The 20490-nt window shown below is 41.5% G+C and overlaps 1 protein-coding gene across 1 annotated transcript in view; it reads right to left on the bottom strand.

The window, feature by feature from the left end:
- The window catches only part of FAT4 (FAT atypical cadherin 4), a 139206-nt gene that overhangs the window by 21282 nt on the left and 97434 nt on the right, over window positions 1-20490 (bottom strand). The window contains exons 8-10 of the mRNA XM_034063071.1: window positions 17057-17307; window positions 6221-10570; window positions 843-947 (exon numbers count right to left, since the gene is read on the bottom strand). Of these exons, the coding sequence (XP_033918962.1) occupies window positions 843-947; window positions 6221-10570; window positions 17057-17307 (4706 nt within the window). The remainder of the gene's footprint in view (window positions 1-842; window positions 948-6220; window positions 10571-17056; window positions 17308-20490) is intronic.

Genomic DNA, 20490 nt, shown 5'->3' with positions numbered 1-20490 from the left:
CTGCTTTTCTACACAAACAATGACAAACTTGCATGCAGAACCAATATTGCTGCAATTATATCATGACACCTTAAAATATATGTATTGGTTTATGTCTTTATTTGGTTCATTCCACAAACAAAATTTGAGATAATTAAATTCTAATAATTTAATAATTTTGGCAGTACTATATGCTGTTCTGAGTTTTGGAACAGGATTCCAGTTTTGTAATTCAGAACTTTATTAATATGCAATAAATTAAATGAGCAAGTACTGGTGTGGGCTAGCAAAACTATTCTGATTCATCCAGGTTCTCTTAATCAAATCTACTAAATATGAAAGTGCCAACATCTAATGTGCTGCTCCTCAACTGCAGAAAAATGTGGGTGCCCCCCAGTTTTGCTTTACAAATATTTTGGCAAATTATTCATATTTCTCAGAAGAAAAGCAAGTTCTCTCTGCTCAATATCATCCCAAAGTCCCTTTTTCCAGTTTAACATGATGACTTCCTTGCAATTTGATGCAACAATGCTGATGTTACTTACAGTGACCTCACTCCTCAGCTTTCCTAAAAGCATCTGTTATTAGGCAGGAGACCCAAGCACTGCTCTGAGCCCTCGGTGTGGCCCTCCAGCAGCCACAGTGACCCCCCACACTTCCTCATGCTTCCATCTACTGCCATGCTGGCACAAATATTGTTTTCTCCCTCTTGCAGCTGAGGAAAATAGAGAGGAGATGAGCAACACCTGCCCACAGACTGGGATTCATATAGACACCCACAGGGTTTACGCAGACAAAAATAGAGATTTGAGAAATATTAATAGGGAAAGGGAAGATGGAGCAGAGGGGAGAAGTGTACTCACCAAAGGGACAGTGGCAGTAATAGCCCTCCACCCCACTTTGGCAGGATCCACCATTGAAACAGGGGTTGCACTCACAGTAATTGACAGTGGAGTCACACGTCTTCCCTGCGATTAGGGAATAAGAGCAATTTCCAGGTCAGAGTATTCAGGTCGATAGGAAAGTCAGGCTGGTATTTAGGTAACGAGCTTATGAACCAATGCTGAACGCACAGCCAGGAGGGAGGGTGCAGGAACCCACTGCGGCTGTGGGATAGAGAGAGAAACACAGGCACGATGCTAGGCAGCATTATGCATGTCCCAGAGAAATTAATTCTGCTTTTCAAGTGTTTCGTTGTCATTATCTCTTATAGGTATTGATGGTTTAGTATTTAATTGGATTTTTTATTAACTGGTGTCTGTAAAAGAACATGAAATGAAAGGAGATGCTGAACTGGAAAAAAAAAATAATGATTTTTTCCCCCTGTTGAATGCAATGTACTCAGCGTGACAGAGACACAGACAGCCCTTGCTGGACCCTGTATCAACATAGCACACTGAACACAGGCTTCTATTGTACATTATATGATTTTCTTATTTTTCCTCATTCATTACAACCTCCTTCCTGACTCAGAGAGACATCAGTCCTCTGGAGCTAAAAGAAGCTAACCTGGATGCAGTCCTTTTCTAAGCAGACATTGTCACATGTGGTAAATATTATTCACCAGATAATAAACTGGAATAACTTCAGTGATAATTTACTTCAACAAAGAAGGGAACCAGGAGAAAAAGTGAAGATTTTAACAGATGCTGAATACCGACAAGGGGATTCTTTGTACAAACCAAAAATTTTCTTTGCATGGAAACATTAACTATAGAAGCATTGCTCTTCACTTCTAAGTTTTCCATTGCTTAGTTTTTATCAGTTTTAGCAACACTTCACCTATACACACCTGGAACCTGCCTTCCTTTCTTCTGCCAACAGTGCCTCCCTTTGCTGCCTGCTTAGCAAAAACATGGAAGTATCATGAAGTTTATCCCTCATGTTTCTCTGCAAAACGTGGCAAAATCAGCCACACTCTTCCAGACCTCTCCCCGAACTTCATCTAGACTGGGATATATACACATGGCAATGGCTAATACTGCCTTAATACTTCTTATTGCTCTGATAATGAATTATTACATTCCTCAAACCATAAAACCATAACATATATTTAAGTTAAAAGTACAACATGAGCTTGCACAAAGGGTGTCCATTCTTATATGTCACACGCATAATTCTTACATCTCACATGACAACAATGCACAACATGCAGTCCTTAGGGATTGCTGGTCCCTAGCTGTAGAAAATCAGGACTGTGCTATATTAACTCTGCTAGTCTTTTCAAAATGTCACAACTTTGGTCACCTAATTAAGATTGCCTCTTTTTATTCCCCTCCCTCTACTTTTCTGTTTAACCTAAAGAAGTTTGCAGGCAGTTCTTCCATGTGAGCAGAAGAAGTCCATGTGCAACTGCAAGCAGCATGGAAACAGAGCGCTGGAGGATTTCTGTGGTTAATACATAACTCATAGATTCATCATAAATCCAGGAAATATTTCCAGTGTCTGAATCTAATTATGCTTTGGGGGTATTTATTTATATTTTATTCTCTAATGGGCATGACTGAAGGATGAGCTAACTTTTTATCTTATATTTTGCTATTTTCTTTGTTTCAATATTATGGTGCATAATACAGATAGTTGACTTACTGAGGAGAACATGTAGCAAGAGTGAGGCAGAAATGCTCAAAAAAGCTCACTGATGATTCTTAATTTACACAAAAATCAAGTGTAGCTAATAAGGCTTACTAATCTGATCTAACTACTCTTCTTTTTCTCAGCTAACATTAAAGCTGACATATTTGCTGAGCCAGCAACAGAATATGGATGTTTATTTTAGATACACATATTTTAACCTGTGAATAATGTCTTCATATTTAACAATTGTTGGAATAATTCATGAAGCTAATAAAATTGTGTTTAGAATCATGGAAGTTTATTTTGGAAGGGACCTTTAAAGGTCCTCTAGTCCAACTCCCCTGCAAAGAGCAGGGACATCTTTCAACTAGATGCTCAAAGCTCCATCCAACCTGACCTTGAACGTTTCCAGGGATGAGGCATCTGCCAACTTGTTGGACAACCTGTGCCAGTAGCTTACCAACCTCACTGTAAAAAGTATATTCCTTATATTTAGTTGAAATCTCCCCTCTTCCAGTTTAAAGCCATTACCCCTTGTCTTATCTCAATATTAGAAAAAATATTGTGCTCCCGGAGTAGAGATTTTATACAATTACTATCTATTTTGAAATTCTCTCTTGCACAGATAATCATCCAAAGAACCTTACCGGATTGAAGAGGATAAGAAACAAAGAAACTGTTTGCCACTACACAAAAAAGCATCCTCGTCTGAACCCAGGTGCTCCATTTTACTGCTTTCCAGAAAGATAATGTTGAAAGATTTGGGGTATTCATTTTTGTGTTAGAAAGATCTTTTTCTGAAGACCATGAAAATTAGGGTAATGTTGGATAATTGATAAGAGACAGCAGTCAGCATTCATCACCTCAAGCTGATACCATCACGTGCAGGGGCTTGTGCAAAAATATAACTTTCTGATAACTTTTTTCCTTTTTCAATTGAAAAATGTAACACGAACAGGTACCAGCTGAATGCTCTTGGGTTAGATTTCAGCTGATTTGAGAGTTTTAGGTTTTGTGGTTCTCTGTGTCCATCTTTTAAAGTGGTTGTTCGAATATTTTAATCTTACATTTGAAACAATTTCACAAACGTACATTCCTTCATCTTAATGAGTCCTGGAAAACAGGAACCAAAGGGTTCAAAGGAAGGGCAGATAACTACTGTAAATCATAAAGTATATTCCATCCAGAAAGTGATTATTTTAAGATCAAAACCTGATCATCATTAAGAGATGTAATTAAAACAGACTGTTTAAACCCTAATGATGTTGCTCTGAGGTAATCAGTCTTTATAATCCTATTCAGTGAAAAGAAGTACATTACCTTTACAGTATGATGAAGTGAAATGCAGCTGACAAAACATAATAAATCAAGTAAAAGTAAGACTCTAGGTTTCCAGGTAGGCCATTATAAAGGTCTACATGTACTCTAATTTACTGTGAACAGAGAGTCTGTCTCAGAAAACACTAATTTCTACTTGTATGCAGCACCATGTAAATACTACTTTTATACTGAGCATGCGAACTCAATTATAAGCCTGTATTCTCATTCCAAGAGAAGCAGCAAAGCTATGAACATGGTAAACTGAATTAGAAATGTATTATTTTGGATGTCTCTTTTTTCTTTCTTTTTATTTTTTTTTTTGTTCTGAGGTACTTAAGGTTTGTACTCATAAAGAAATGAGATTTTTTTTTTACATTCACTACAACTATCTTTAATCATATATGAATCAGGATTAAATGTCCAAGCAGCTGTGTTCTCTTTCTGTTGGCAGTATAACGACATAATAGTCCCCATGTCAAGTATTCTCAATCTGTATTCTGACATTTGTTTGCAGAACCTACTGAATATTACATTTGCAGAATTTAAGATATGCTTTTGCAGACATAAAGTGTCTAAACATACTGAATATTTCTTGTGATCTTATCTAATAAGTTCTGCTGATATTCAACACCGAAGATATCTTGGTTTTTAATTACATACTTTAGTGCCATTTGTTTTCTGTCTTGATCAATTAATCTTCAGACACTTAAATAATTCTTGATTCTGCAATGGCCAACAGATTATAAAAAGATCTGACCCCCAGACAGAAACGTCTGCCTCAGTGGTAGTCTATTTAAAATTTATTTGTGTTGACAAGGAGTTTAAGAAAGCTCATATCAGATGCCACATTTAATTCATGGCGTGAAGGCAGTCAAACATTTTAAACCGTCAAGAGTCTCTCATTACATTATCTTAGTTAAAAATGTTCTTCTTTTCAAGCTTGTCACATGTAGAACTTGTTTTTTAGCTTACATGAGGGCTGAACATTAAGATATGAACTTTAACACCAGAAAAAATAAGGTGGACATTTCTTTACTGTTTCGAATTATAGGCTAGAGGCACATACTACAGCATGTTGCTAGAGCTAATGAAGTGTTTTGCTTCGTTGCAACAGCAAACATATGCCAAAATAATCTTTGGTGCTAATGACCTAAAAAGAGGATAGGTGCCCTATAATTATTTGCCATGCTCCTGGCAAAATAATTTGATGTACTAATACAACATGAAATAAAATCCTGGATTGGTAACTTAATTAGAACTGATTGTCAATGAACAGTAATTGCTCCTGACCTGAGGTTCAGTAGCACATTTGTGAGGTCCACACAAAAGGTCACATCAGTGTACTTCTGTATCAACAGTCCTTTCACACTGAGTATGGATCTACTGCTGTAGCTATGCTTTAAATGAAGTAGTTAAAACCTTTATTTTGATTAACTTTCTCCTTTGTAATAAAGTGTATCAGATCTCATGTCCTAATCTGGTTTAAGAAAAAATAAATAAATAAAAAGAATAATCAACCTTCTGGTCACTCCATCGGTTACAAATGAGTTTTAGTATCGGTGGTAGCCAGATAATTCCCACCCTACCATAAGGAGAGAAATACTCTTCAGAAAAAGGTACAGAAAGCCTTATTTAATCTTTTCTGTTTAGATTTTTTTAATGACATCTGCAAAAATTGGTCATACGCAATGACTGAAATTGTTCAAACCTTCCTTGAACATTCATTACAGAAGCAAATATCACCCTGTTTTTCTAGGGATAAAATACTGCTATGTTTGAAAGTGTAATAAGTCCTAGAGAAAAAATACTCAGAAGAGGTGGGAATACTGTAGATATTTCTGTTGTTAATGAAAAACAAAAATTACAAAGGGACAAAATACATAACAGAAATGCTTGATCATTTTGCCTGAATTCTGTTTTTTCCCTTATCCTTCATCTGTTTTCTCTCTTGTATGACTGTAAGCAATTGGGGGTAGAGGCCAATTTTGTTGCTTGGCACACTCCTAGCAGACTTGAAATGCAGAACAATGACAAGAACAGAAAAATCATATTTATGAATTGGAAATGGATTCTACATATTTAAAAAATTAAAATAGCTCTTGTAAAAATCTTTCTGTTCTAATGCAAATCAGGTTAGTGAGATTTGCCTGAGGACAGAACTAAAAATAAAATAATGCTGTGGGCACCTGGTCTTCTGAATTTTCATAGTTACAAATAGCTCATTTTGCATGATATCTTCACCTATGGGGATGCTTATAGTCAGACAATCTTGAGCTAAAAAGGCAGGTTTCTGCCCTCTTTACATCTCTTATGGACTGTAAGATCTAGAGAAGTAAAAGCATACCTGTATACCCAGTCTTACAAACACAGTTGAAGCTTCCTGGGAAGTTCTGGCAGGCGGCACCATTTTTGCATGGGTTGGCAAGGCACTCATTGATGTCCCTCTCACAAGCCATGCCAGTGAAGCCCTCAGGGCAGCTGCATGAGAAGCCCCCCACCAAGTTGTGGCAAGTCCCGTCGTTGTGGCAGGGGGAAGGGAGGCATTCATCGATGTCCATCTCACACAGACTCCCGTCATACCCTGGCATGCACCGGCACACAAAGGGCCGGAGGGGCTCATTTGCCACAATGATGACAGGGACACTCTCATGGCTCTTCAGAGCTGGACTCACTGCCAGCCTCCTCTGGCAGCTCCCTCCATTCTGGCAGGGGCTTTGCAGGCACCAGTCATGATCCACAGCCTCAATCCGCACCCCACTCTGGCGGAACAGGACATCTTTGATGCTCTCGAAGAAGGTAGCCACGCCACTGGGATTCACATACTGGTTGTTGCCACGCTTGACGGCTGCCATCAGGAAGGTGTGGTTGCTCTCCTCATACAGCCCATAGAGCTGGATGGCAGTGCCCAGCCCCGTCAGCTGGGAGCTGGCTATGCGCAAGAAGTGGAGATAGTGATTGGTCAGGAAATCCTGCACACTGTGAGCTCTCAGGCGGAGGAGGATGCTGTTGTCAATGGTGGCATTGCTGAAGCCTGCGAAGAAAATCCGGACACTGCTGGTGACAGCACCATGCAGCCCATCATTGCTGAGAACAGCCAGGTCAAACGTGCCATCTGTGGACCTTGCCTGTGAGTGCAGCTCACAGGTACCGCCAGGAATGCTGAAAAGGCTGGTGACTCCTGAGGTGAGGGAGCACTGGAAGCTGTCTAGCACATCTGGATCTTGAGGCTTTACATTGCCTAAAATTCCACCTGGGAAGAGGTTGCCATAATAGTGAACAAAGATTTCTACTGTTCTGGGCTGAGATGGGTTGTCATTTTGGTCTATTACCTTGATCTGCACAGTTCCTGTGGAAGACATCTGAGGAATGCCAGAGTCTCTTGTAATCACAGACAGGTAGAAGTCACTGATTTGCTCTCTGTCAATCTCCCTAGTGGTTGTCAGCACACCAGTGGTGCTAAGGCTGAAGTAGCTGGTTGCAGGGCCAGTGCTGAGCAAGTAATAAGTAAAGGGACCTTGGTTTGGAGGGAGATCAGGATCTGATGACTGAAGCGTCATCACCAGAGTTCCTGCACGGTTATTCTCCATGACTTCTCCTTGGGTGGTGGACAAGGTAGGACCATTATCATTGATGTCTTCCAAAGTTACCAATAAAGAGGCACTTCCCGTAGCAGATGGCATTCCCGAATCGATGGCTAGCACTGACAGGTTGTACACAGGCAGTGTTTCTCGATCCAGCTCTGCAGTGACCGTCACCTGTCCTGTCTGCGGGTTGATGGAAAAGGCACTGTTGTCATTGCCAGACCCAATGAAATAGGAAAACCTGCTCCAGCTAGGGACAGAGTCTGAATCAAAGGCACTCACAAATGTGACATGGGTGCCTGGAGGAACACCCTCACTGATTCGTATATTGTAGGTTGCCAAGGTGAAAACAGGAGGATCATTGGCATCCAGTACAGTGATATTAACAGTTACTTCATCTATATCCGCACCACGAATGCTCCCCAAATTTTTTGCAAGGACTTTCAAAGAGATTCGTTCTTCTTTTTCTCTGTCAAGAGGTCCTGAAACATAGATCTGACCACTTCTCTCGTCTATCTGGAAGCCTTTCTTTCTGCTGCTGCCAAAGATAAGGTAGTGAACTTCTCCATCAGTTCCCATGTCACGATCACTTGCAAAAACTTCACCTACAACAGTACCTTTGGAGGCTGCCTCAGAAACTTCAAAATAATAAAGCTTAGACACAAACCGGGGTACATATTCATTTGTCCCTTCTAGCTGGATGTTGACACTAGCGAAGCTGCATCTTTCCTCATCTGGAACATTAAATGCTTTTACTGTTAAATGGTAGCTTTGCTTTGTTTCATAATCTAAAAATCCCTGGGTGGTGATCGTTCCTGTATTGGGGTCAATGACAAAGAGGTCACTGTCTGAGGACTGAATAGCATATGCAATCACAGCGTTAGATCCAGAATCAGCATCGGTGGCATTTAAACAAATAACAGTTGTCCCGCTGGGTGCATTTTCTAACACGTTGGGAAAGTAGTCCTCAGGGTTGAATGCTGGAGAATTATCATTCACATCAATGACATTAACAGTGACACTGCAGTAGCCTGTTCTGGACACCCATCCTCCATCCGTGGCAGTAACAACTAGCTCGTGCTTTTGGCATAGCTCAAAATCAAGTGGTTTTGCTAGTGTCAGGGTACCAGTAGTTGTATTAATAGCAAAGATGCCAGCCTCATTTCCAGAGGAAATATTGTATCTGATTAACCCGTTCATAGCCGCATCTCTGTCTCGGGCTGAAATCATCCTGACCGCTGTTCCAACAGAGTGACTCTCTGGGATAGTAACACTCATGCGGCTTTGAGAAAATTCAGGTGTATGGTAATTTTCCTCTGTGACCACTATTTCAACAGCTACCTCGGATGAGAGTGGAGGATTACCTTTATCCTTTGCTTTCACTTTAAACAGAAAGTTTTTGTTCAAATCCGACATTAGTGAAGATGACACAGAAATCCAGCCTGTACTCCTGTCCAGTTGGAATTTATTGGTTTTGCTCTCATCAGAGATAAAGTACTCCACCTCAGAATTCAAGCCAAAGTCTTTGTTATCCACTGCTGTAACTTTAATTAAGTTTGTGCCAACCCTCACATTCTTTGTAACAGGAGTGAAGTATTTCTGAGCGAGGAACAGTGGTGCATTGTCATTGCTGTCTACGATGTTAATGGTGACAGTTGTCTCGCTTATTAATGGAGGACTGCCTCGATCTGAAGAAGTAACAATGAAGCTGTGCCTATTAATGTTGACATTGCTTGAACCGCTGGAGTTTTGATACCTTAAATACTGCTTGTTGAAAATTTCCCCTGTGGTTGCATTAATTCGGAAGAACTCAGATTGGGATTTTATGAAGTAGAAGACTTGGCCATTAGACCCTTCATCAGGATCAGTGGCTGAAACCTGGGTGACCTTCAACCCAATCCCAGGGAGCTCAGGACACTCCAGGTAATAGGATGGCTTTGTAAATCGTGGAGCATTGTCATTAACATCTATGACAAATATGGTGACGTCGGTGCTCACTGTCCACCCAGAGTCGTGTGCAGAGACCCTGATTCTGTAGCGGTCTGTGTCCTCCCTGTTCAGTGGTCTGCTGATGGTGATGTCCCCAGTGCTGGGATTTATGGTAAATGGGAGACTTGTATCCCTGATGGAGTACCTACTGACTGCATTCACCCCAATGTCTTCATCTGATGTCGTGACTCGGGTTACCGTAAAGCCAAGAGGTGCATTTTCAGGCACAGAAGCACTGAATATCTGGGAAAACCTTGGAGCATTGTCATTTTCATCTAAAATATTAATAATAACTTTGACAGTCGTGCTCTGGAGTGGGGTGCCTTTATCTGAAGCTTTTATGGTTAGTGTGTATCTAGACAACCTCTCCCTGTCCAAAGGCCTGACACTTCTGATCTCACCAGTGGCTCGATTGATACTGAAGCTATTTTCTGTATTGCCATCAATTATTTCATAATTCAGCTGTCCATTTAGCCCACTGTCTCTGTCGACAGCAGCTACTGTCAGAATCTTCCGTGGGGACAGGTTCTCCACTATTTCTGCAATGAAGGGATCTTGCTCAAACTCTGGTGCATTATCATTGACGTCTATAACCATCACTTCCAGTTTCTTATATGAGGAAAAGGGAGGAAAGCCCATATCTCTGGCCTCGATCCAAATCACATATTTCTGTATGGCTTCAAAATCCAAAGCTTGCCCAACAGATAGCTGTCCTGTCACCTGGTCAACCAGGAAGGTGCTGCCCAGGTTACCACTGGCAATGTAGTAAGACAAGGAGCCTCCTCTGGCTGAAGATCCAGAGATGGTGGTGACAAGTGTACCAACTGCTTGGTTTTCAGGAAAAGTGAAAGTCTCCTGATCAGCCTGAACGTGAGGGAATTCTGCTCTGCTCACAAACCTCACAGTAACAGTTGTAGAGTCTGTCTTGGGGTACCGGCCACTGTCCCTTACATGCACAGAAATGGTGACTTCAGACTCTCCTGCCAGCGGGTTCGCAGCCAGGATGGCCCCCCTTGCTGGGTCGATGTGGAATTTCTCAGAGTTTTTCCCCACAAGAGAATAGTGGAGCTCAGCGTTGGAGCCAGCATCTGCGTCAGTGACGGTCACAGCAAACACGAATGAGCCTGAAATGGAGAACAAAGTTAGGGCAGCTCTTTAAATCAATGCACTGATTGGAGGAAATGTGATGTTAGCTTCTCACTTGGAAGCACATCCTGAAGCAATATGCACTTCCTTACACTGCTTTGAAGATGAACTGCTCTTTTTATAAGATGCTAAGTTCAACAAGGGATTAGGTGAGTTTGAGAGCCTGAAAGACATGCACACAGCCAAAAATGTCACTGCATGTGCAGATGTCACTGGCTGCACACACATCCGCACTTTTTGGTAGTCTGGCATCCTGTTTCTAAAACATCCACATTATGAAAGCCAGAAATCTAACCAGACTGTTTTTGGGGTTTTTTAATTGCTTGTAGTTTATTTATGCATATCATAAAAAAAGGCCTGTAATTCCATGACTAGTAAGGTTACGCAAGTGAACAGGCAGCACCCATGGTCATTTACCCTACACAACCACACGCCCTCACAGCTCTTTCTCTTCATATTCCCTAGTTGATACTCCTTTTCCCCCAGCAGCTTGCTCCTCCTCATTTTGTAAGAGTGTTCTGAGGACAGTAACTAAGGGGACTGCGTTTTTAAAAGCAAGTTGGTACTCTGAGATAGGGGTAAAATTGCATAGAAACACAAAACTATTTGTACTAGTGCAGTAACCTGAATATACTACATTTTAGGTCTTTCAAATTTATTCTTCACAGTGAGCTCAAACAAACAGGTACCATTTGCATTAACCTCTATATGTGTCTATTTGCAAGGAGAATCCAGGGTGTTCTTTTGCACTAGACTTTACAGATCTAATGTACGGAACATCTTTCCAAGTTGACACTGTCAAACCAATTTGCAGAACACTCTATTGATGTTTTACTGGCACTGAAATTTAGAAAGTACCCACTTGTATATAAAAATCATGTTGTTTTCAGCATCTTAAGGCAAATCATTTATAGGCAGGAATGAATATGACAGCATCCCCTGAAAACTATACTTCATGTCACTATTCGTCATGTGCAATAATTTTACTCCGGAGGGAGGAATATTTACACAAGAACAGTATTCAAACCCTTGTGAGAAATGGGACAGGAAAGAAAAAAAAAGATTTTTGCTTCAGTTAAGCAATTATATTATTAATTATTATTATTACTAGTTCCCCTTTTTAAACTTGCTTGAAAAATAACGAGCAAATTAAGCTTTTTCTCTCAAAAAATACTATAGATATTCTGTGATTGGTATAAGTGCAAACATCTTGATCAAGTTATGAGGTTTGTTCTGTATTTCTAAAAAGCTATTTCAGATGCTACATTGGACTGCAATAAAGTTGTGTGTCTTTTTTCTTTTTTAAATGGATGTCATGCTTGCTAGTAACATCATTGTCAACAGCCTTTCAAAATAATGCGAAAATATATTAACATTTCCTTTTAAATGAAAGTGAACTATAAACTGAGGAGTTGCAAATAAAAAAATTGCATGCATCCCTAGGATTTTGTTAAGTTAAAAACATAGCTCAGGTTTTCTATATGTTGCTAGTTGTAAAGGGTTCCATACAGAAAGCACCCAAAAAGATCAGAAAATATCGGTTAAACCTATGTGTATTCCTTATTAGACACATTTAAAGAAATACCCCCAAAAGAGCCACACAAAGGCACTGTGCCTTAGTCAGAAAACAAAGATTCACCAAGGCAATAACACAATAATTTCATAATGTTGTTCTGGAAACAGGGAAGAAATGTAAACAAATTCACTCTTCCATAAAAAGGAGAAGTATTTGCAATTGTTTAAAATTTAGAGAGAAGACCCAAGACATGGAAACAAACCTTTAGTTTTGTTCTTTTAAAGGAAAATTCGATTTGTAAACCATTTGTCTTGGAATCCTGTCTGTAGGCATCATATATCCATGTATGTGTATGCATGTGAAAATATTCAGCGTCACCAACTTCCACAGCCAACCACTCTGTGGTTTGATGAATCTAGAGTAATACAGTCATCATATTATAAAATCATTTTACTGTTTTGAGATAGTAGAGGTCATGGTCACTTGCTGAGGGGAGTAGCTTGAGAAAGGATGCCTGTAATACCGGAGCGGAGCCGGCGGAGATCAGCGTCCAGAAGCCTCACCACAGAGCGACAAGAGCCACTGAGGGGGGAGCCTCAAGTCCTCGACAGGACTTGCCCAAGAGCTCAGCTACCACGAGGAGGTGACTCACCGGGGGCGGAGACAGGAGGAGTGGCACCAACTGTGAGTGGTTAAAAATCTACCCAAGGAGTGCGGTGACCAGGAGCGCGGTGAACAGAGCAGGCAAACAGAGCAGGTCGAGGCAGTTTGCGCGGCAGTTCGCGCGGGCAGGCGAGCGGGATGGTGAGCACTCGCCATATGACCAGGGCCCAGTCTGGGAGCTCTGCCCCGGCCGCCCCGGTGGTGGCCAGTGTAGGCACCCAGACAGAGCTGGTAAGTGGGGAGGTTGCGGTGCAGAGCTTGGAGTGTAGAGAGTGCCTGCACTGGTCTTGTGAGGGAAAGGTGCAGAATGGGCAGGGCTGTGCTCGCTGCTCCCTGATGGAGGTCCTCCTCCAGCAGGTGGCTGAGCTACGGGATATTGTCAGTAAGCTGCAAGATGTCAGGGAAGCTGAGAGGAAGCAGGACTGCTTGCTCCAGGCCCAAATAGCACAGGGGCCTCAAGATTCCCCTCTAACTCATGGAAGAAAGAAGGAGGCTGTTGATCAGGGAAGCTGGGAATTAGTAACAAAAAAAAAAACAACCAAAGGAGGAAGAGAGCAATTAAAAGCAAGGGGCTTCCTCCTAAATCTGCTGTACCCACCCAGAACCGCTTTGCTGTCCTGCAGGGGGCTGATGAGGAAATGTACTTGCATCAGAAACAGTCGGCTGGTGCACTGGTACAGAAGATCTCTACTGGTGCCGCCAGGAAAAAGCGGCAGGTTGCAGTAGTAGGGGACTCTGCCTTGAAAGGGACAGAAGCGCTCATCTGTCGGCCTGACCCGGTCGCAAGGGAGGTGCGTTGCCTACCTGAGGCACAGATCATGGATGCTGCGGAGAGGCTGCCTGCTCTAGTAAGTCCCACGGACTATTACCCACTTCTAGTGATACATGTGGGTGCTAGAGATATAGATAGTAGTAGCCTGAGGAGTATGAAGAAGGACTACAGAGCTCTGGGAGAGGTGGTCAGGGGTTCTGGAGCTCAGATAGTCTTTTTGACAATTCTCCAAGACACAGGGGAGGACCTTCCAAAGGCAAGGAGGATTGGACAGGTTAATGAATGGTTAAAAGGGTGGTGTCATAGTCAACGGTTTGGGTGTCTTGGACATGGGGCACACATTTGTAGGCCAGGCCTACTGGGGTCTGGTGGAACTGCTCTGATAAAGAAAGGGAAGAGTGGCTCTGCTGGGAGGCTTGCCAGACTTGTCAAGGATGCTTTAAACTAGTTGTGTTGGGGGAGGGGAGCATCATTCCATCCCAACACACCCAGACAGTTGCCAGCACCTATAATAAATACTCTGAGCAATGCAGTAATATTCTAGCCGCTCTAGCCACTGAGCCAGCTTCATTTGGAGCTCGGATCAGATGCCTCTATACAAATGCCTGTAGCATGGGGAATAAACAAGAGGAATTAGAGATGTGGGCACATCTACGGGGCTATGATATAATAGGCATCACCGAAACATGGTGGGATGGCTCCTTTGACTGGAGTGTTGGAATGGAAGGTTATAGGCTTTTTAGAAAAGACAGGCCCGGTAGGAGGGGAGGGGGAGTTGCCCTTTATGTTAGGGATAGGCTGGAGAGTATGGAACTCTGTCTGGGGACAGGTGATCAGTTAACAGAAAGCTTGTGGGTAAGGGTTAAGGGGAAATCAGTGATGGGACACATTACTGTGGGGATATGTTACAGACCGCCTGATCAAGAGGAACCTGTGGATGAAGAACTCTACAGACAAATAGGAAAAGCCTCACGCTCACAGGCCCTTGTTCTCATGGGGGACTTCAATCACCCTGACGCTGTTGGAGCAATGGTATGGGCCGGCACAAGCAATCCAGGAGATTCCTTGATTGTCTGGAAGACAACTTCCTTCTGCAAGCAATAGAGGAGCCGACAAGGAGAGGTGCCATGCTTGACCTCATGTTCACCAACAGGGAAGGGCCCATTGGAAACGTGATACTCCAGGGCATCCTTGGATGCAGTGATCACAAGATGATAGAATTCGAGGTCCTCAAGACAGTGAGAAGAGTGTGCAGCAAGCTCACTGCCCTGGACTTCAAGAGAGCAGACTTTGGACTCTTCAGGAATCTGCTTAGCAAGGTTACATGGGATATAGCCCTAGAGGGTAAGGGGCCCCAAGACTCTTGGTTAATATTCAAGGATCACCTGCTACAAGCTCAGGAGTGTTGCATCCCAACTAGAAAGAAGTGCAGCAGGAGGGCCAGGAGACCTCCTTGGATGGATAAAGAGCTGCTGAGAAAAATTCACAGGAAAAAAGAGGCTTATAAAAGGTGGAAATGAGGACAGGTGGCCAGCAATGAATACAGGGATGTTGTCCGGGTAGTTAGGGACCAAGTTAGGAAAGCTAAGGCCCAATTGGAGCTAAACTTGGCAAGGGATGTTAAAGATAATAGGAAGGGATTTTATAGGTATGTAGCAAATAAAAAACAGACTAGAGACAACGTAGGCCTCCTCTGGAAGCTTTCGGGAGAACTGGCTACACAGGACTTGGAGAAGGCTGACGTTCTGAATGGCTTCTTTGCCTCGGTCTTCACTGGCAAAGGCTCTGACCACAGCACCAAAGTCTTGGAAGGCGGACGCAGGGACTGTGAAAACTTAGACCTTGGGCCCACTGTAGGAGAGGATCTGGTTCAAGACCATCTTAAGAACCTGAATGTACACAAGTCCATGGGACCTGATGAAATCCATCTGCGTGTCCTGAAGGAGCTGGCAAATGAAGTTGCAAAGACACTGGCCATCATATTTGAAAAATCATGGCAGACAGGTGAAGTTCTGGGGACTGGAAAAAGGGAAATATAACCCCCATTTTCAAGAAGGGGAAAATTTATGACCCGGGGAATTACAGACCATTCAGTCTCACCTCTGTGCCTGGCAAAATCTGGGAGCAGATTCTCCTGGAAGGCATGCTAAGGCACATGAAAAACAAGGAGGTGCTTGGTGACAGCCAGCCTGGTTTCACTAAGGGGAAATCTTGCCTGACCAATTTGGTGGCCTTCTGTGACTGGGGCATGGAACTGATGGACGGGGTGGAGCAGTTGATGTCATTTACCTGGACTTGTGCAAAGCATTTGACACTGTCCCACAGGACATCCTTGTCTCTAAATTGAAGAGACATCAGTTTGATAGGTGGACCACTCAGTGGATAAAGAACTGGCTGGATGGCTACACGCAAAGAGTTGTGGTCAATGGCTCAATGTCCGACTGGAGACCAGTAATGAGTGGTGTCCCTCAGCGATCGGTGTTGAGACTGGTCTTGTTCAACACCTTTGGCAGTGACATGGACAATGGAATTGAGTGTGCCCTCAGCAAGTTTGCTGATGACACCAAGCTGTGTGGTTCTGTTGATATGCTAGAGGGAAGGAATGCCATTCAGAGGGACCTTGACACGCTTGTGAGGTGGGCTGATGGCAGCCTCATGAAGTTTAACCATGCCAAGTGCAAGGTCCTACACCTGGGTGGGAGCAATCCCAGGCACAGCTACAGGATGGGCAGAGAAGAGATTCAGAGCAGCCCTGAGAAGAAGGACTTGGGGGTGTTGGTTGATGAGAAAATGAACATGAGCCATCTTCAGTGTGTGCTTGCAGCCCAGAAAGCCAACCAGTATCTGAAGGGGGCCTATAGAGATGCTGAGGAGAGATTCTTCATTAGGGACTGTAGTGACAGGACAAGGGTAATGGGTTAAAACCTAAACAGGGAAGTTTAGATTGGATATAAGGAAGAAATTCTTTACTGTTAGGGTGGTGAGGCACTGGAATGCATTGCCCAGGGATGTTGTGAATGCTCCATCCCTGGCAGTGTTCAAGGGCAGGTTGGATGAAGCCTTGGGTGACATGGGTTAGTGTGAGGTGTCCCTGCCCTTGGCAGAGGGGTTGGAACTAGATGATCTTAAGGTCCTTTCCAACCCTAACTATTCTATGATTTTATGTAGGTGCAGAGATAAGTAGAAGTCTCTTTTGTTTCTTCCTTTACTAACCCTGTCAAAATAGTTGAATCCCTTGTTTGAGTCAATGCTCATTTACACTGTGTTTTCTTTACATAAATGCAGGAAAATAATTGAATTTGGACGGAAGGAGGAAACTAAAAAAAAACCACATTGCTGAACTGCAGGTCACATATTTATCTTTGCCATTATTCATTCCCATGCAACATGAAGGTAACAAACCGTGGAAAACAGCTACAGAGGAACATCTGAGAAACATTTCTTATAGCACAGCTTTACATTTCATTAAGATGTTTATGCAATTTGAAACATCACAAGTATTGCCAGGGTTACCTGAAGTGGTAGGTGAAGGGACATGGGTGACGTAGGGATGATGATGAAATTTGGGCGGATTGTCATTCACATCAGCAACAGAGACAAGCACACTGGTGGAACTGGAGAGAGCCCTGGGGAAGCCCCCGTCACTTGCCACTACTACCAAAGTGTAGTTCTCCCTCGCCTCTCGATCAAGGAGAGCACTGGTGATGATTTGTCCTGTTGATGGGTTGATTGTGAATTGAGAATTGCCACCAGTAAGCCTATAGCTATTTGAAAGAAAAAATAAGGAAGAAAAATTCAATTAGTATTTCATAGGCAGCCTGCTGCCTTAAAATTACAGCAATTTTCTGTATTCTTCAGATACCATAATGGTGGGCATCAACAAGAGGACTTTCCTCTAACTAGCCATCTGTCTCCATTTTTATTTTTTTACATTTCTGGGGATTTCCAAGTGTAGCTGCTTAACACAGATAGATTTCTCATAAATAAGGAGCAGACCGAGCCTTTGTACCTTTGGTGATGCAGTCAGATATACTATCAAAATAGCTTGCTGGAGGCATCCTCTAGTGCAGATTTCCCTGAGCTAATCTACTCAGTTTTATTCGAAAAGGCTGGTATACCTCTTAACTAAATCTGCAGAATAGAATAAGAAAAAATACTTTATTCTGAAATAAAAGGACAGTGAATTTACAAAATAATATGAGGATTTATAATTCATATTGTATTCTGCTACTAAGAGGTTTTATAATGCATATTGTTTCCCCATACTGACTCTTGCTATTCAAGATTTCAATGTTAATTCATGGGAATTCGTAGCAAATTAGTAACTACAGATTGTTGTTAATAGGGACTAATTGGGACCAGACTTTAACACTTGATTGATGTATATGTATGTGCACACATGTGCATGTGTGTGCAGAAATGTGATCTGATAAGAACTAACTGTGCTTACTGCAATTCATTTTACAGGCTACCTCTGCCTTACTAGCACAGAGAATTTGTCCTTTCTCTTTGAATGCTTACCCAGCTTATGTTCATACAGAATGGATCTCAAAGGTATGGGTAACCCTAGGCTGTGTTTTATGAGGTAATTGGTTAATACTACGCTTTTTAGATAAATCAATAGAGTTGTGATTAGCATTGCTTCTTCAGAGGAGCCTGGTGCAGCACAGTAGCAGCTTTTTTGAGGTGATTCTATAAAAGATTCAGATGAAAATGGCTTTTATGAAGGAGAGCAATATTCCTATGTTCACCTTCTTAAAATCAGAGCAGGTTATGACAGAAATAACAACACAGGCCAGAAGCTTTACCTAGAGGACTGATAGCCAGCCTGTGTAATAAGCTGTGGCAACTTCCCCTGTTCAATCATTAATCTCTACAGAATGCCATAAGCGTGCTTTAATTGCTTAATTATGTTGTAATATGATTGCCATACATAATTATTCTTGAGCCACAGTAATGTGCATCCAGGGTGGAAAGAATATGCACAAAGCCTAAAGCACCACTTAAATCTCCTTAAATATCAGCTGCATGTGCAAATTTCATCTGGGATTTGTGATGTTTTAACCCTGTGTGAAGCACTGCAGAAGACAGAGGCTTCTTCTTCTACATATACAGAATAGCTGAAGCTTCAACACTGGGAAGATGCTACGAAATCTTTTTACAAAAAAAAAAATCAAAGCAAATAATAATAAAAAAAAAAAATAAATACCTCAACCAACCCCTCCCTCCCAGAATAATGACAAGCAATATTTTCCGTAGGATAGTCTGATTTATGTATGAGTCCAACTGTATGAAAAACCAGCTGGACAATGTATGTGTGTCTCAGCATAGTTACATACTACTTTTGGAAACCAAACACTTGAGTCTGAAACAGGCCCTAATGAGACTGAAAAGGAGTTCTGAGTACTTGACACCTCTGACAAGATGATCTTGCATGTTCTGGTCCCTCTGGCTTTTCCCAGACTTGTAATACCACTCATATTTTAAGATTTGCATTACTCTAAATGCTGAATCTGGACAAATTCTGTCCAAGAAAAACAAAGTATGTTCCTGAGTCTAAAAAGTGTAAAACAAAACCTGAAAACAATTCTGAATAGCTACTTACAAAGGAAAAAGAATATTTTTATCAACTGTTTTACTATGAAGCACTGAGTGAATGACAAAGACCAATAGCAGAAATATTAAAATTATTCAACCACACTAAAGAAATCTGAGAGCACCCTGATAATTTCTGATTACGGGATGCAATCATTACAGTCATGTATGCTCTGTATGGAATTCTTTTTTCCTAAAGAAGCTTGCCAGAAATAATTTCTTAAGAGTAAGAGTGAATAGAATTAAAAGCTTCATTGTTTCACAATTTAATAAATGGTAATTTTTAATGCTTTTCAAATATTTAAAGATGCCAAAACATCAAGTTTCTATTTTTGGCCTGTAGTTAGTTGGAAAGAGAATATTACAGTATTTTACATACACTTGCTTTGCCATAACATGGTTCTGTTCCATTTTACTTTCTTTTTTTTAAAAAAAGTGACAATCCTATTAACATTCTTAGGCAGTTTGAATAATTAACTGAAGTGAACCAACAGAGTTAAATAAAGAAGCTATTTTTATATCCTGTTTTGTAAGTTTGGAATTGGAGAGACAGGTGTTTGCAGTCACAATAGTTCAGTGTGATGAGATTACCTATGTGTCCTTCAAATTAATAACTATATAAATCTGCTTTGTGTTCACAATAAATCAGTCCTCAGTGGATAATCTTCAGCTTGCCACTGCCACTCAGCATCTTCATTACCATTGTTTGAGAAACTGCAAATGGACAGTGTTCAGCCTAGTGCCCAGTTAAGTTGCATTGACTGTGCTCGGCAAAACATTTGGCATTTAAAGCAAAAATGTCAAATCACAATTTCACTGGTTTTCTGAATGGGATAAACTTTATGCCTTGCCTTGTAGAATTTTCATTCTAAACTGAAGACATTAACTGACTATAAATTTACCTAAAGAATATGCTGGCTTTCAGTGAAAATTGATCGCTACATGAAAAGATGTGAATGCAGCAGCACGACAGGTAGTGTTTTCTGTTGACTGTTCAGTAGTCTGTAGCATCTCCCATAATGTGTATTAGCAGGTTGGCTCAGACAGTTTATTATAAATACATCAACCTCTGCAGAAGCAGTCATCTAAACTACAATTAGGCTTGAAAATCCACTTAAGATTGAAAATAAAATACTAAAGCCTTTCCCCAGACATATGTATGCTATCACAAAATTGACACTATGCACCAGTTTGGACATTTTCATGCAAAAACCAGATACTGATTTCTAGATTTGCCTAGCTTAAAAACAAAAAATGCAAAGATGACTAGTTCTGAACAATACCTTCTATACTTTTTTTAGACTGAGTGGTTTCACTTGAGCATAAGTTAAAAAAAAAATAATAAACTCTGT

Source organism: Melopsittacus undulatus, chromosome 5 (genome assembly GCF_012275295.1).
Source record: "Melopsittacus undulatus isolate bMelUnd1 chromosome 5, bMelUnd1.mat.Z, whole genome shotgun sequence".
Taxonomy (NCBI): Eukaryota; Metazoa; Chordata; class Aves; order Psittaciformes; family Psittaculidae; genus Melopsittacus; species Melopsittacus undulatus.
The sequence above is the reverse complement of the archived record's forward strand: the minus strand, read 5'-3'. Positions and strand labels throughout refer to the sequence as shown.